Raw genomic sequence first — 13657 nt, forward strand, 5'->3', positions numbered from 1 at the left:
CTCCGTGCTTGCTTGTAACTCAATTACAGAATAGCTGTTCTAATAAATGGCAGTAATGTGCCTTTGTTAAAGTTTAATGTGCTCCTTAATACCACACCAGTGTTGTCCAGAGCTAGAGGACAGCACCTGTACAGTCGCCATCAAGACCAGTAGAGGGTTCAGTTGACATTAACTGCACGTGGGCCAGTTCTGAAAACTAACACAGTCACACCAAAGTCTTTGATGATAAGTTCATCTTCTGTTTTTCCATCTTGCTACTAAACACGGAAATTGTGACGGATGTACCGACAGAATGATTCCTCTCTCTGATTTGGTGACCTCTTGACAAAAAGGTCAAGAAAAAAGGATAGGGCGGCTGTGGCTAAGGAGGTCGAGTGAAGATAGAGCCCACTAATTGAAAGGTCGGTGGTTCGATCCCCGGCGATTGAAGTATCCTTGGGGGGAAAAAAACCCCATCTGAACCCCAGTTTTCCCCTGACACACTGATGAATGGATGTGAATGCTTACAAGAAGCACTCTAGCAGAGCGGGATGAGTGTGTGTGAGTGGGTGAATGTGACTTGTGTGAAGCACTTTGAGTTGTTGTAAAGACGAGAAAGAGAATGCCGTCCATTTACTGATAGTCAATTAATATTTGACCTATAACCAGAATCCACTCCCTTTATTGATTGGCTTATTAATTCAATACATATGAGCCTTTCACTTGCATTTTGGTATCTGCATTTATGTTTCTGCCAATATGAAAACTTTTATTGTGTGCCTTTATTTTTAAGTATTGTATGAAAGAAAATATTTTCTTAATTCAAGTTATATATTTGCTTGTATTTATTTATTTGTAATATGGTAATTAAGAGTATAGTTTATGGTTAAACTATAAAATATCAAGCCTCAATTACATGTCCTTGTCATGGGAGCTGAGTAATAACATCTTAGGGATCATTACCAGTTTTAAACATCAGTATCACAGGTTTTACTCCCTAATATCACTATTGGCATTAGCCCACAAAAATCTATACTGGTCAGGATTATCTATAACAGTCTCATTTCATTGGAAAACATGCTAAAACACAGACAGGCTCATCATATGCAAAGAATAATCTATACTATGAACGAAGGTGACACAACGTGAAGGTTTGGTTGGAGGGGGCATCCTCAGTGCTACTTATCAGACAAATATTAATGATTTAGATACAGATAAGTACTCATAAATAGCTGCATGGGTGTATGCATCAATTGCATCTGCATGTATTATCTAAATATATTCTTTAAATTAGCTCATCTGACCGCACCCAGCTGCCATTTTATTAGGTACCCCTATCTAGAACCAATGCAGTCTCATGCAACAGTCAATAAATCCCCCCTCATGATGGTTGTAATGTTGAATTTTTTTTTAAATTGTCTCAGAGAGCTGTTGATTCAACAATACCATAATTGTGTGGGATGTAATTTGTGCTGCTGTTTGACCATCTTATTGCACTGTATATAAGGCACCTTTCCACAGAACAGAATATAATTCAACAGCAACACAAACTGCAGCCATCATAATTAACATAAACCTAAATCAAGACATCTGTAAACCACTTTCAACACAACCTGACAACATATTCAATTCAATTTCAATACAATTTAATTACATTTAATCAGATTTGTACAGCACTAAATCCTTTACATTACTTTATTTTAAGGCACTTTACCTATTGATGTTGAGACCTTACAACATTCTAGAGAAACCCAAAAGGTCTCTCAACAAGTAAACACGTAGCAACTGTAGACAGAAAACCCCTTCATAAAGACAGGGTTTATTACGGGACTGTTGTGTTTAACTGGGTGTGCCTAATAATGATGCCAAACACTGCCTGCCTCTCACTTTGTCCTGATTGATCTGACAGCCCCTGTAAGGCTTCAGATGCTCGGATAGTTGTGCTGACGGCCACATTTTGCCTCCTGTTGTGTGTGAGCGTGTAGCTGTCTCTTTACTATGATGAAGGACTGTTTACCTCCAATACGCAGACCTGACTCTTCTTCTTGAGAGGCCTGGATTGAAGACAGCAAACCCTTTCATGTTTTCTTGTGTTGGCAATTACAGGTTAAATCCAAGCATAACGAAAGGACTCCAGTGCAATCAACGGTGGATATCCATAGTCCCCACATAATAATTACCACTATCCAAAGTCTCCTCAAGTCTCATGTTCTTGGCAGGAGTGAATTGCTGTAAAATTATTTTTCACATCCATGTTCATCAGAGGGTGAACTCTCAGCATTAAGTCTACTCTGCACGCATTCCTACTGTGTAAATCCAACATGTCTACTTTGCTCTCTATCTTTTTGGTAGATTGCCATTGAATTCATGCTCTAGAGGGGGTGAAGACTTTTGTTTATAACAAACCATTTGGCAGCAAAATCTTTATTTTGTCAACTTCACCCAACTTTTTAGTACCACAGCATGTAATGGGCCATAATTTCAGCCTTTTGGGGCTTTCAGTAGGCCTTTTGGTAAATGAGCCAGTGATGCCATGTTGTCATTGCATAAAATCATGTAATGCTGACATAAAATGTGTCTCTATGAACAAACTGGCAAACAACAAAGTGTGGATGGCCCCGGGACGTCCTGCACAGACTGAACTGGCAAAATAAAATTCAAGTAAAGTCTGTTTGAGTGCCATAAAACTGTCAATGAGCAATATGCTGAACCCAAGCTGGTCCTGAGGGTTAGGCCTGTGCTTTGAATGGTAGCTATATGACTGATTGTGTGTGTGGATTGTTAATAGAAGAAGCAAATTGTAAAACACTTTGGATAAAAGCTCAGAGTAAATACAGCCCCCTTCAAACACCCTCTCTCTTAAAAAATACACTTATTCCATTGATATCATCTCATTCTTGAGCATTTGTAAAATAATATAAACAGAGAAAAATGTAAAGACAAAGAATATTTACATTTAGAATCAATATTTAATGATGAAGAATGTTAATAGAGCTAATCCAATACCATAGTAGTATTAATTAATTGCATTGAATAGTTAAAAATATGTCAAGGTACAATCACGAAGCTCTACTGGATCATATTAATTCCCTACAGTAATATATTATTCCAGACAAACACAGTGCTCACTCCTTTCATAACATATTTCTTCCCAAAATGTTCAGCTCAGACTGAGTACATTAATCAGGAGCAGTCAATTTTTGTTTGTACAAGAACTCTTAAATCACTGAATGATAATACAGCATGAATAATGAATAGTTGAGGTGATGAGGAAAATGTAATTGAGACACGCTGTGAAACATCTGCTGCTTCTTCCATAGCACAGGAACATAGTAATTAACATATAAAAAAGGCTATTTAATTACTTTTTGTTATGCATAAGGAATTGGAATTCATTAAACTAATTTAGAAAAAAAAATCTAAGTAAACATTCAAAGGTGTAGGAGATAGTTCCTTTATTATCTCTGCTTGGAATTGTTACTTGTGCAACTGATGTGAAGTAACTTTAAACAAAAAAAAGCTTTTATAAAAGTTCAAGTTAACTGTTGCTTATGTGACGGCAACAGCCCACACAGCTCGTTACTTGTAATTAACCCTGCTCGTCATTATGCTGCTGCCAGCGTTTCATGATAACTGCTGCTCTGTCATCAAACGTTGAAAACTCAGCCCTTAAGGAAGTCAGATGTTTGTCCTTCTGATTCCCTGATGAATCATAAATATCTGCAGCCGGGAAGTGTGGTCCTCAGACTTACTGCTTCTTTGTTGCTTCATTTCTGACCTTCACAAGTTTACAGTCCGTATATAACATCCTGGAGAAGTCATGACTGGAGGCTTATATACTGTGTTAGTTTGGTTTAAGATCATAAAACTGTTTTATTTGTCATTGCTCTTCATGATGCAAAGATTGTGGACTGTATTTATTAAGTTTCTATCTTTTGACACCAGTTGTCTATAATTACCATGCACCTATAGAAAGGTCAAATAAGTGGTTTTATTAAGTTCCTATTATTAATGAATATAAATGAAAATTGTAACCGCCATCGAGAATATATAAAGATGGACTGTATGACTGCTCCCCAAAAGTGAAGCCAAAGTGTCTTGATCAACACCTGATGGCTGGCTACAGTTTAGATCATAAGTCCATGTTAGTGGATGGGACATGGACTAAACTAAGAGTACAGCGGGCGGCTCATACTGCCCGAATCTGATGTTTCCCCCCCATGTGACCCAGATCTGATTGTTTAATGACTGTGAACAGATGATTTGACTATCTGATTAGGGCCACTTTCACATGTGGTTTTAAATCAGATACAGATCAGATATTTTGAAATGCAACCTCAGTCTGAACAGCCATGTGACTTGTATCGGAATTCAGTGGGAATTTTAAGTAGCTCTACATCAACATTTCTCATAATCATGCGCAGGCAAAGGGGCGGGCGGGAGTCACCCGGCGAAAGCAAACATGGAAGACAGCTGCAAATGTAGTGGCCGCTTTACCTCATTCCATGTTCCAATAGGCCATTTAATGTAAGCCAACAGAGTGACTACTAGGTTTGACTCATGTCCAACTGTAATATGTCTGACCTTGTTGTGCAAACTCAATATAAACACACTTCAACCAGAGAGTTATCAACACACCACATCTCGGTCCATTACAGACTCGGTGATACATTAAGCCTGAATATCTGTTTAATGTGCATTGTTAGAGTCAGACTTCACACACTTTTACCATATCCATGCGGCCTAACATATCTAGCTTTGCACCCGCACTAAACTACACTACAGCATTTTCAACTGTCGTAAACAATTAGCTGTAAATAAGCAACTAAAGCAGAATATAAATAAATATTAGCAAATACAAAATAACTGTTGTATAAACTTGAATAACTTTAAAACATAAGTAACATGTCATACCAACATTAACATTTAGTCACACGCCAGTGCAGGTTACTAAGTGGCTCTTACAGCAACAGAGGTAGTCAGTCGAGGGACAGGGAGGTTTTAGACCGTGACACATCTTTACAAGAAACACTTGAGGGGTCCTGTCGTAACTGGTCTGTGTTTGAGTGCAAATCAAGAGATAAATCAAGCCGTTAACGCTCACATCTGTGGCCTCCATGTTTATTACCGCGCTGCGTGTGATGTCTTGTTGTCCTTCTGTGCCTGTGAAATCAGGGCAATGACCAGCTCACATTGGAGTCTGACCCAGGCCACTTTTTAAAAGATAGTGTGATCAGCTTCATAAAAATAAAAAAAATGTAGGCCCTATTATATTAATATATTAATATTATGATGGTATATATAATATAGTTACGCTATACCTCTGTAGTTAAAACTACAAGACAAACGTGGAACTGATAACTACCAGCAAACAACCTGGTCAGTCTCTGCCTGTAGTTTGCAAGACATTTTGTTACGAGGATTATTCTCCACTAGACTATTTCGCCTTATCTTCAATTATTGGGAAGTGTAAGTAATTAAGTATGTCGTACTTGACACAGGTCTGAAATTGCATTCATATTGGTCTTAAATGGGTCTTAAAATTATTAGACCTTTCTTTTTTAAATCTGCAGAAACTGTTATCACATGGATGTATGTTCAAGTCTAAATTTCAGGAGGTTTGGTTCTAATTATTTTTTTGATGCTTTAAAAACAGGGTGAAATGATGAGTCTAGCGCATGTATCGTTTGGACCTCGCCAAAGAAAAAGTCTGTGGTCAGTGTGTAGTAACTGGCGGAGACAGTTGACTTTGTCGTCTTGTACAGGTTCTGACTGTATTCATGTTTTTGAGCTCAGAGGCAGCATCTTACTTGACATCCCGGCTGCCTTTACAACCTCAGCTACATGGTTTCACTTGCTGTGCCACTGAGATCATTCAGTATTCATAACCATGCTTGTTTATTCCAGGCTGCAGTAGGTACTGTATAATAGAGACACCTTTAAAACAGATTGATCTAAAACAAGTGGAATTTTTTTGGACAATAATTGGCACGCGTCTGATGACAACACAGGCTTGATTTCAATTTGAGCTGTGCTGACATTTCCAGCGACACAGAAAACTTCAGTCGGTGCCTTTTACTCAAAGCTCTTTCTGAAGTTTCAGCTTCAAAGACTCGAGTTGTGACTTTGAGCCACATTGTATTTTTTCTAACCACTTTCAAATGCTAAAGTATTAACACTTCACATATAAAATACAGCTGTCTCCATAAGAAGTGTGTGTGAGGAAAAGCATCTGAATTGTTGGTTGCAGTTGTTTTTCTGTACCCTGACCTTTGTAGTGTAATAAACCACCACTAAAACTATGTGAGAGCCACGGCTAGAATACAGATCAAGATGTCTTGCAAACTAATGAGAAAACAGGGTTCAATGACTTAGTCCACAAAGTACAGTATCATCAGTCTCTTTGGTCTGATGATAATCTCATACATATTCATAGTCGGGTCTGGTTCTTGTGTCAGATCTGAATAAAACTGATGATTATAAATATATATTGGGCAGATCCCTCTAATGATTTCACATCTGTTTTCTGGCATAAATAACGTTTGGATTTGTTCATCACTGTGTTTATCAGTATCAGCACTTGTCGGTAGAGGTCTTAACATGTCTACTCGAGGTTGACAAGTCAGGCCAGATCTAAATTCTAGCCGGTCTAATTGTGTCAGGCAGGGTCTTGTTTTACTGCCGTCTGTGTTTTACTCAGGTCTGTGTGTCATTACGTCCAATTTCCAAGTGGATCTGACTGGACTGAAGGGGTAACGCGGTATCGGGTGTGATGTGAGGCCGAGCTTCTGTTGGGAAATCATTAGCTAAAAAGATTTAGGCTATAAAATGACAGGAGTAGTTTTTGTAAAGAAATTCCCTGGTTGGCTACAGAATGTTTTATTGTTTGTGAGGTTGACACAGGACTTTAAGTTATTGATATGAATTTGTCTTTGAAGCACAGGAACAAATTATTTTAGTTTCTATGACCTTGAACCTTGAACATTTGTTCTTCTGACAGTACAATGATAAGGAATGAAGCACCGCTTGTGGATGGCTCAAAAACAGGTTAATTTTAAAGAGGGTAAGATGATAATCAAATAATAATACATGGGAGAAATAATTGTAAAAATTCTGTACAATAAAGTGTGAAGCAAAACAAAGGGCCTAAAAATCATGAGCAAGTTGAATAAATCTCTCCACAATTGCAGTATTTATAATACAGAAGCTTAATAATTATTAAGTAATGATAACATGTTTCTTATTTCTTTTTTATTCAAGAACTACAAACAGAACTACAGATTCTCCCAAATTTCAAGAATCTGATCACCCCCCCGTCTATTCTCTCTGAGATTGCCTTTTCAAGCCCAATCCCCACAGAAATCAAAGCCACAGTCCACTTTACCATATTTGTTACTTATTAATATGTCAGTTTTGAGATTTTCTTTGACAAGACATGTTTCAAAATTGCAAGGTCAAGTATTTAGTTTTTTGTCTTTAAGCCAGCAGAAAAGGGTCATGGTGAAAAAGTACAAATTTAAGTGTACAGCCTGTTGAAAAGTGCTTTTAACCAAATCAACGTTGACATAAAATGTACTGCTTTTTGAGAACTGCTGGCCTCATTGTTTTTCAGAGGGTTTAATATTGCCAAAAGTACAGTGGTTGACTAAACTTAGTCCTTGCATTAGCATGGGGAATTGTTGACTTTGCAAAAGCTCTTGTAGCTGCAGAACCACGAATGCCAGGAGGGACTTGAATTCCCTTTGAGCTGCAACTAGACAAATAGAACAGAGCCGACAAAGAACCTCCATAAAAACCAACAGAGCTCCCACTCACACACAAACAATCACTTTAAACAATCCCTGAAAGCCACCCAAATCTTGGATGACCATGGAAAATGTTTTCTATATAAATACATTCCTAAAATGCACCTGCCAGACCCTCCATAAGACACTGTAAAGCAACTGTTGCACCAAACCTAACACTATGACTATGCATGACTCTTTGATGAGAGTTCCGTCACATGCACTTCGTTACTGGAGGATTAAAGATAAAAGAGTCAATTCAAATGCTGTCATTTGCCAAATGCATGTTTCTAATCAGGATTTAGGGCCTTAATAATAATATGGATGTGATGAACACTTTCTTCTGCTGCTGAATCTTGCAGACATTCATTTCTAGCATGCAAATCAGGGGCAGATGGAATTAGCCAGGACGTGTGTGGGGGGATGAGAGATGTGTCGCAAGGGGTCGACGCCTTTTGTGGAACATAAGTCCCATTTATCCCAAATTAGGACGGGTGCGGCACTGGTTTCCTTTGATGTTCGTCTTGGCGGGGGCCTGGGTGGGGTGCAGATGGGGGTGGCGGGGCAGATTGCTGCAGCACAAACAGATGTTCAAGGCTCATCCTTTGAGGTGATGATGAAACGTAGCCACAGCGAGAGTCTTTACATCCCACTGTCAGTCATTTGACACAGAGACAAGGGCAGGGCTGCAGCTTCCACTGTCACGCTGCTGCACAGGCTCCACTGTACCCACATGAAGCTGTCTGACCTACATATGTGCTAAATTGAAGGCTTCATTGCATTGCAATTTATGTTACAACGAAAGTACCTGATAAGACTTTGATGGATTGTAACAACAACTCGCAATAGAATAGCAAACACCACAGCACGAAGCAGCTCTCATTCTACATCGTCTTTTCAGCCTCCTCACTCCTTATGTCAACATGTTGGTGATGATGCAGAGGTCGTTGTAACTTATCTTCAATGTGGAAATGTTTACCAGCAGTTTTCCTTCTCTCCCTCACCTTACTGTTTGCATTTTGTTTCTGATACTGCAGGAATATGACGACGGCTACGGAACAGCTTATGATGACCAGGGATACGAATCGTATGACAACAACTACACTAATCAAGGACAAAAGTAAGTTACGAGCAAACTTGCACTATTCAATATTTAGTGACTAATGAGCTAGAACTGTCATATGGGATTTGGTTGAGACAAGATTTAAATGTATATGGCAACAGGAAACACAACCTCAGATGCTGTACTCTGTGTTTGCTGGATAAATAGCCAAATGTTTCTTAAATCCTCTGAAATTTGTTCCTCAAAATTCGATATTCAAAAGGTTTGATCTGAAATATATTCAGCTCGTGGCCATGAAATTGCTCAAGTGTAACGCTACACCTCCCTTCCACATCTTGCCTGGAATCTATAAATGTGCTGTTATGGTCCCACCCTGCCCCCCATCTTCCCACACCATTTCATAGGTTTGAGACACCACATACACTGGCTGTTCCAATTCTTATTTTTTCAAACTGGCTTTTGTTTACTACACTGTTAGAGCACAGTCACACAGACATGAACGCAGGCAAATATCATGGATTTCCTGCAGTGGAAAACTACGCCAGGGCACTGACTGCTTATTTAGCTCAACATATATCTTTAATCATATAAAAGGCACAAGAGGGACATGTTAACACGTTTTAAAACTTGACGTGTACCGGTGGGGGACTTTAAACTAAAGAGAAAAATAAATTACCCCAAAAATATAGCTACTCTGATGTTAAATGTTTAATTAATTGTTTGATTAAAAAAAAAGACAATAGCCACAAACAGCGTCTCCTCTTCTTCAACCACACCCTAACCATACTGTAGCAGCTGGTCTGTATGTATTTGAAATACGTATTAATAAAACAAATAAGTAATAGAAATGAATTAAATCTGGAAATGTTTGTTAAGTGATAGAATTTGAATTACTCCCTCCACTCCATTTATATTAATGAAGATGAATGCAATTCTACTGCATCACAATTTGCATCCTACACAATGACAGCCCAGTAGAGTCAGCAGGACTGGTTACTTCAGGTAGGTCTCTAGTAAACTGCTCATAAATTCTAAATATCTCGGAAATTTAAACCGAGTTATGAGGAGTTCATGCGCCAAAAACACTACTGCAAACCGCTTAAGTAAGTGCAACGAATTAAACAGCACTTGAATATACATTGAAGGTTTTTTTTTCCTCTCAAAGTCAAAGATACAAGTCTTTGAACAGCACCTGAGTGCAGTGTGTTTGCTGCTGGCTGGCCATTCCAGTAGATTTAAGGGGTGAAACGAGGTAAAATCTATATCTTTGAGGATGGAGAACAGCTGGATTATGGTGCATGAGCTGTTAAGAGTCATTTATGCTCATTTTCTGCACCGTTTGAAACTCTAAAGATCACTTCCTGTTAGTTAAGAGTTTTGTGAAGGGTGAAATGAAGTGTTTTGACTGACCTTTGAGTTGTCCTTTAAGATTAACTCAGAGAAGCAGAACTTTGATGTCTCCAATTTCAAATTCCATTAAAGAGGAAAATAAAAGTGTGGAAGATTTTAAAAAACCGGATGCAGAGCAGGGTCCCGAATTAAATATTATTAAATAGCCAATCTCTGTCCTCAAATAAAACCCTCCAAGGATTTAATCGGAGCTCATTCTGTTAAATGCATTATCTTTATTTTAATCACCCTGGCCAAAGGTGCATTTTCACTTCAATGTGTTTCTCATTGCAGAACAAACAGTCTTAGTGGTACGTTGCTCCATTTAACATAGGGTCCTCCACTGTTAAATGCAGAATATTGATTTTCTCATATCCAGGCAGCTATCCCACTCTGCAAGCCACACGAGGTCAAAGGCTTTTGCTTTGGTTAGTTGGTGTCCCACTGTATTTTATCAGCACATAATGGGCTACATTTATGTACGTCTGTGTGTGCCCATGGAAAGGAGAAATGATTGTTGCTGCATTTAGTGTGTCAAAAATTGGATTGTATTGGCAGCAGCAGGAAAAAAGGGAAGCAGAAACAGAAGAGGAAAAAAAAAAAACATTATTCTGTCTCTTGGCTCTTGTGAGTCGAATGGTCGATGTTTTATTTTGTGGAGGTGTCAGGATGTATGTCAACCAGGCTTCATCCATCTTTTGTGCTATCTTTCTCTCTCTTTATTTTTTTAGCTTGGGCCAAATCACACACCCACACGTACACACATTGCTCTTCTCCTAACACGCTGAGGGATGTATCGTGACGATGTAGAGATGCTGGCTGGGGCGGATGCAGGTCTGCCTCTGGAATCTGCAGCGATTTGTTATAAAAGCAGCCTTGTGAATAATGGTGGTGGTGGGGGTGGGGAGGCAAGGTTTGGTGGCAGCCCAGAAGAAAAATGGAGTCCATCATGTACAAGCTGGAGGCTGGGTCGACTCGCAGAGATTTTCATGTCTCTTATCTGGCGAGAGACGAAGCAACTAATAGGGACCAGACAGCTAAGTCTGTGCCTCCAGAGACGGATGATTCACTTTCTTCTTTTCATATATTTGGGTCCCCTGTCCTGGAAGTGGTTTAAAAGTTACTGTGGGTGCAGACCGACAATATGCATGCACACAACTTTGCAAGCTGTGCACAGAACTTCAGTACAGAGTCTTGTGACTGATCAAATGTCTACCATTTGACCATTAACTTATGCTGTATCATTGGGTTCTTTTTAAATGTCTGTTTACTCTGGTGTATATCATTATTACAATATTATACGCTATCACTCTCTTAAATCTTAAATACTTCTATTTGGGACCACAGGACCAGACTGCATGTTCACGAAAATCTATCTGTTACCTTTTAATAACATGGAATAAAGGTATAGTGAACAATCTAGGAGAAATACTTGATAATTGAACACAACAGCAAAACAAATACACCCTATAGCAAACGTGAAAAAATGATATAAATCTATTGGGTCTATCAAACATAGAAAACATGTTACCAGCTTGCCAGGCAGAAACAGAGGAAGCTCTACTTCTATCTTCAACACATTTCAACTCTCAAGTGGTCTCTCCACCAAGTTTTAAAAGTTATCACAATCCATGTCAGTCTTTTTAGCTGCACCCTCACTGTGTAGTCCCAGTGGAGGACAGAAATTATTTCCCAGTCTAACCATATTGTCCACCAATGGCAAACAGTTTCTTTTCTCCTGTTTGGCTGTTCTTCTGCCATTTTTTCCCTTTGTGACACGGATGCAGTCTGCAGACCAGATCAATTACATTAAAAACTTCAACCTAAACTTCACCCGAACCTCGTCTGCATGAACACCTCTGTTGCTGAGTGCTGTGTGTCAAAGCCACTTTGTTTGTTTCCCATTAAAAAGCCACGGCTGTGTACAAAAGCCACGAAGGGGTTGTTTTTGGCAAGCACGCAGGACGGATAGTGAGCGCACCATGATGAGATCTTCACTGAATTTGACAGAAAGTGTATTAAACTTACTCCACCTTTAACATAATACTAGACCCCCAAGCTTCTGCTTCACAGTCACAATCCTATTTAGCCTAGTGATGGACAGAGGTGCATTATTTTCAGCCCAAGCCAGAGGAAAGTCATTGCAGGTCCCAGCTGCTGCAGGGCCTCGAGGAGAGTGTGTGCTGGTGTGTGTGTGTGTGTATGTGTGGACAAGAAGTCTCCTAACAATGTTTCTCGCAGCCTAAGGAGCTCCCACTCACCAATCTGAGCTCCGACTGCGTGGCAGGATTTCAGTTGCCGTAGGATAACAAGCAGAACAATTTACAGCCTCTCTGTCATGGTATTACCCCGATGGCTCATGCTAGAAACAGGCCTGCCATTTGTGAACATGACGGGAAAGACAAAGGGCGTTTTTTAGAGACTGCTGCTCTTGACAAAAACGTGGAGCCGCAGTAGTTTTACTGACACATTAATTAACTTGAAATACTTTTCCAGATTACATGTAATTTATTTAGCTGTGGTTTGGCTGGTGAAATCTATATTAACATTGATAACATCTTACATTCACTGTTTCATCTTTGTACATTTACTGTAAACTCCACAAAACCTGGGGAGAGCAGGATTGATGTACGTCTTCTGTAAACAGTCTCAAAGAAATAGACCAAATTAATTATTTTCAATCAGAATGTAATGAAAATTATCTTTTGACAAATGTTTAAATCATTTATATAAGTCCTTACAACCAACATTTGCTTGTTTTTTATCATTAACACATTAATTGTAGGTTACTGGAGTTCAATTGCTGGCCACTCCACATGGAACCTTTTCAAAGTGAGTGGGATGGAAGAAATATAAGAATTGTGTTGCCTCACCCATACAGCTATAAAATATACACCATTAAATATCCAAGTCCTACATTTAAAATCTAAGTCTACACAAAGGTACTTAACAAATCATTCACCCAGTCATGCATTGACTTAACATTCTGTGAGCTAGAGTAACTACAATGTTACTGGTAATTATTAATACTACTTTAACCTAAAATTGACTTCAGTTGAGCTCCTCTGACAAAGATAACATTAGCATGATGTAATAAGTGAGGACTAATTCATGAGACAGTGGTGTAGACATTCAGCTAAAGTCAATCAGCACATTTATGTTGCAGTAGCCCAATAGTGTTTTAGGAAGGGGGCAAACTGGTAGCACTCAGGAAGCTACTATCAGTAGTATTTGAAAATTGTATGACGTATTGACTGCGACAATTGTCAAAACATGAGCTACTTAATAATATTCCAAATGCTATCATTATTAAAATCCTGCACATAGTGGCTTTAATATCGTACTGTACTCAGCTTCTTTACAACTGTACCTCAGGATGATAGTATCTTACTGTTCTGTGCTGTGTTAAACTGTTATGCTGCACATTACTGTCCACCCAGGC

At 38.9% G+C, this 13657-nt stretch overlaps 1 protein-coding gene and 1 long non-coding RNA gene across 3 annotated transcripts in view; one reads left to right on the forward strand and one right to left on the reverse strand.

Annotated features, from left to right (window-relative positions):
- The window catches only part of khdrbs3 (KH domain containing, RNA binding, signal transduction associated 3), a 112228-nt gene that overhangs the window by 80866 nt on the left and 17705 nt on the right, over positions 1-13657 (forward strand). For both annotated transcript variants that reach the window (XR_002202853.2, XM_020090525.2), the window contains exon 7: positions 8801-8883. Coding sequence is in view for 1 of the 2 variants with exons in the window: in XM_020090525.2 (XP_019946084.1) it covers positions 8801-8883 (83 nt within the window). In the remaining variant the exon portion in view is untranslated. The remainder of the gene's footprint in view (positions 1-8800; positions 8884-13657) is intronic.
- Positions 1-13657, reverse strand: part of LOC138405941 (uncharacterized) — a 132619-nt gene that overhangs the window by 12100 nt on the left and 106862 nt on the right. The gene's annotated exons all lie outside the window — the stretch shown is intronic.

Source organism: Paralichthys olivaceus, chromosome 20 (assembly GCF_024713975.1).
Source record: "Paralichthys olivaceus isolate ysfri-2021 chromosome 20, ASM2471397v2, whole genome shotgun sequence".
In the NCBI taxonomy this organism is placed as follows: Eukaryota; Metazoa; Chordata; class Actinopteri; order Pleuronectiformes; family Paralichthyidae; genus Paralichthys; species Paralichthys olivaceus.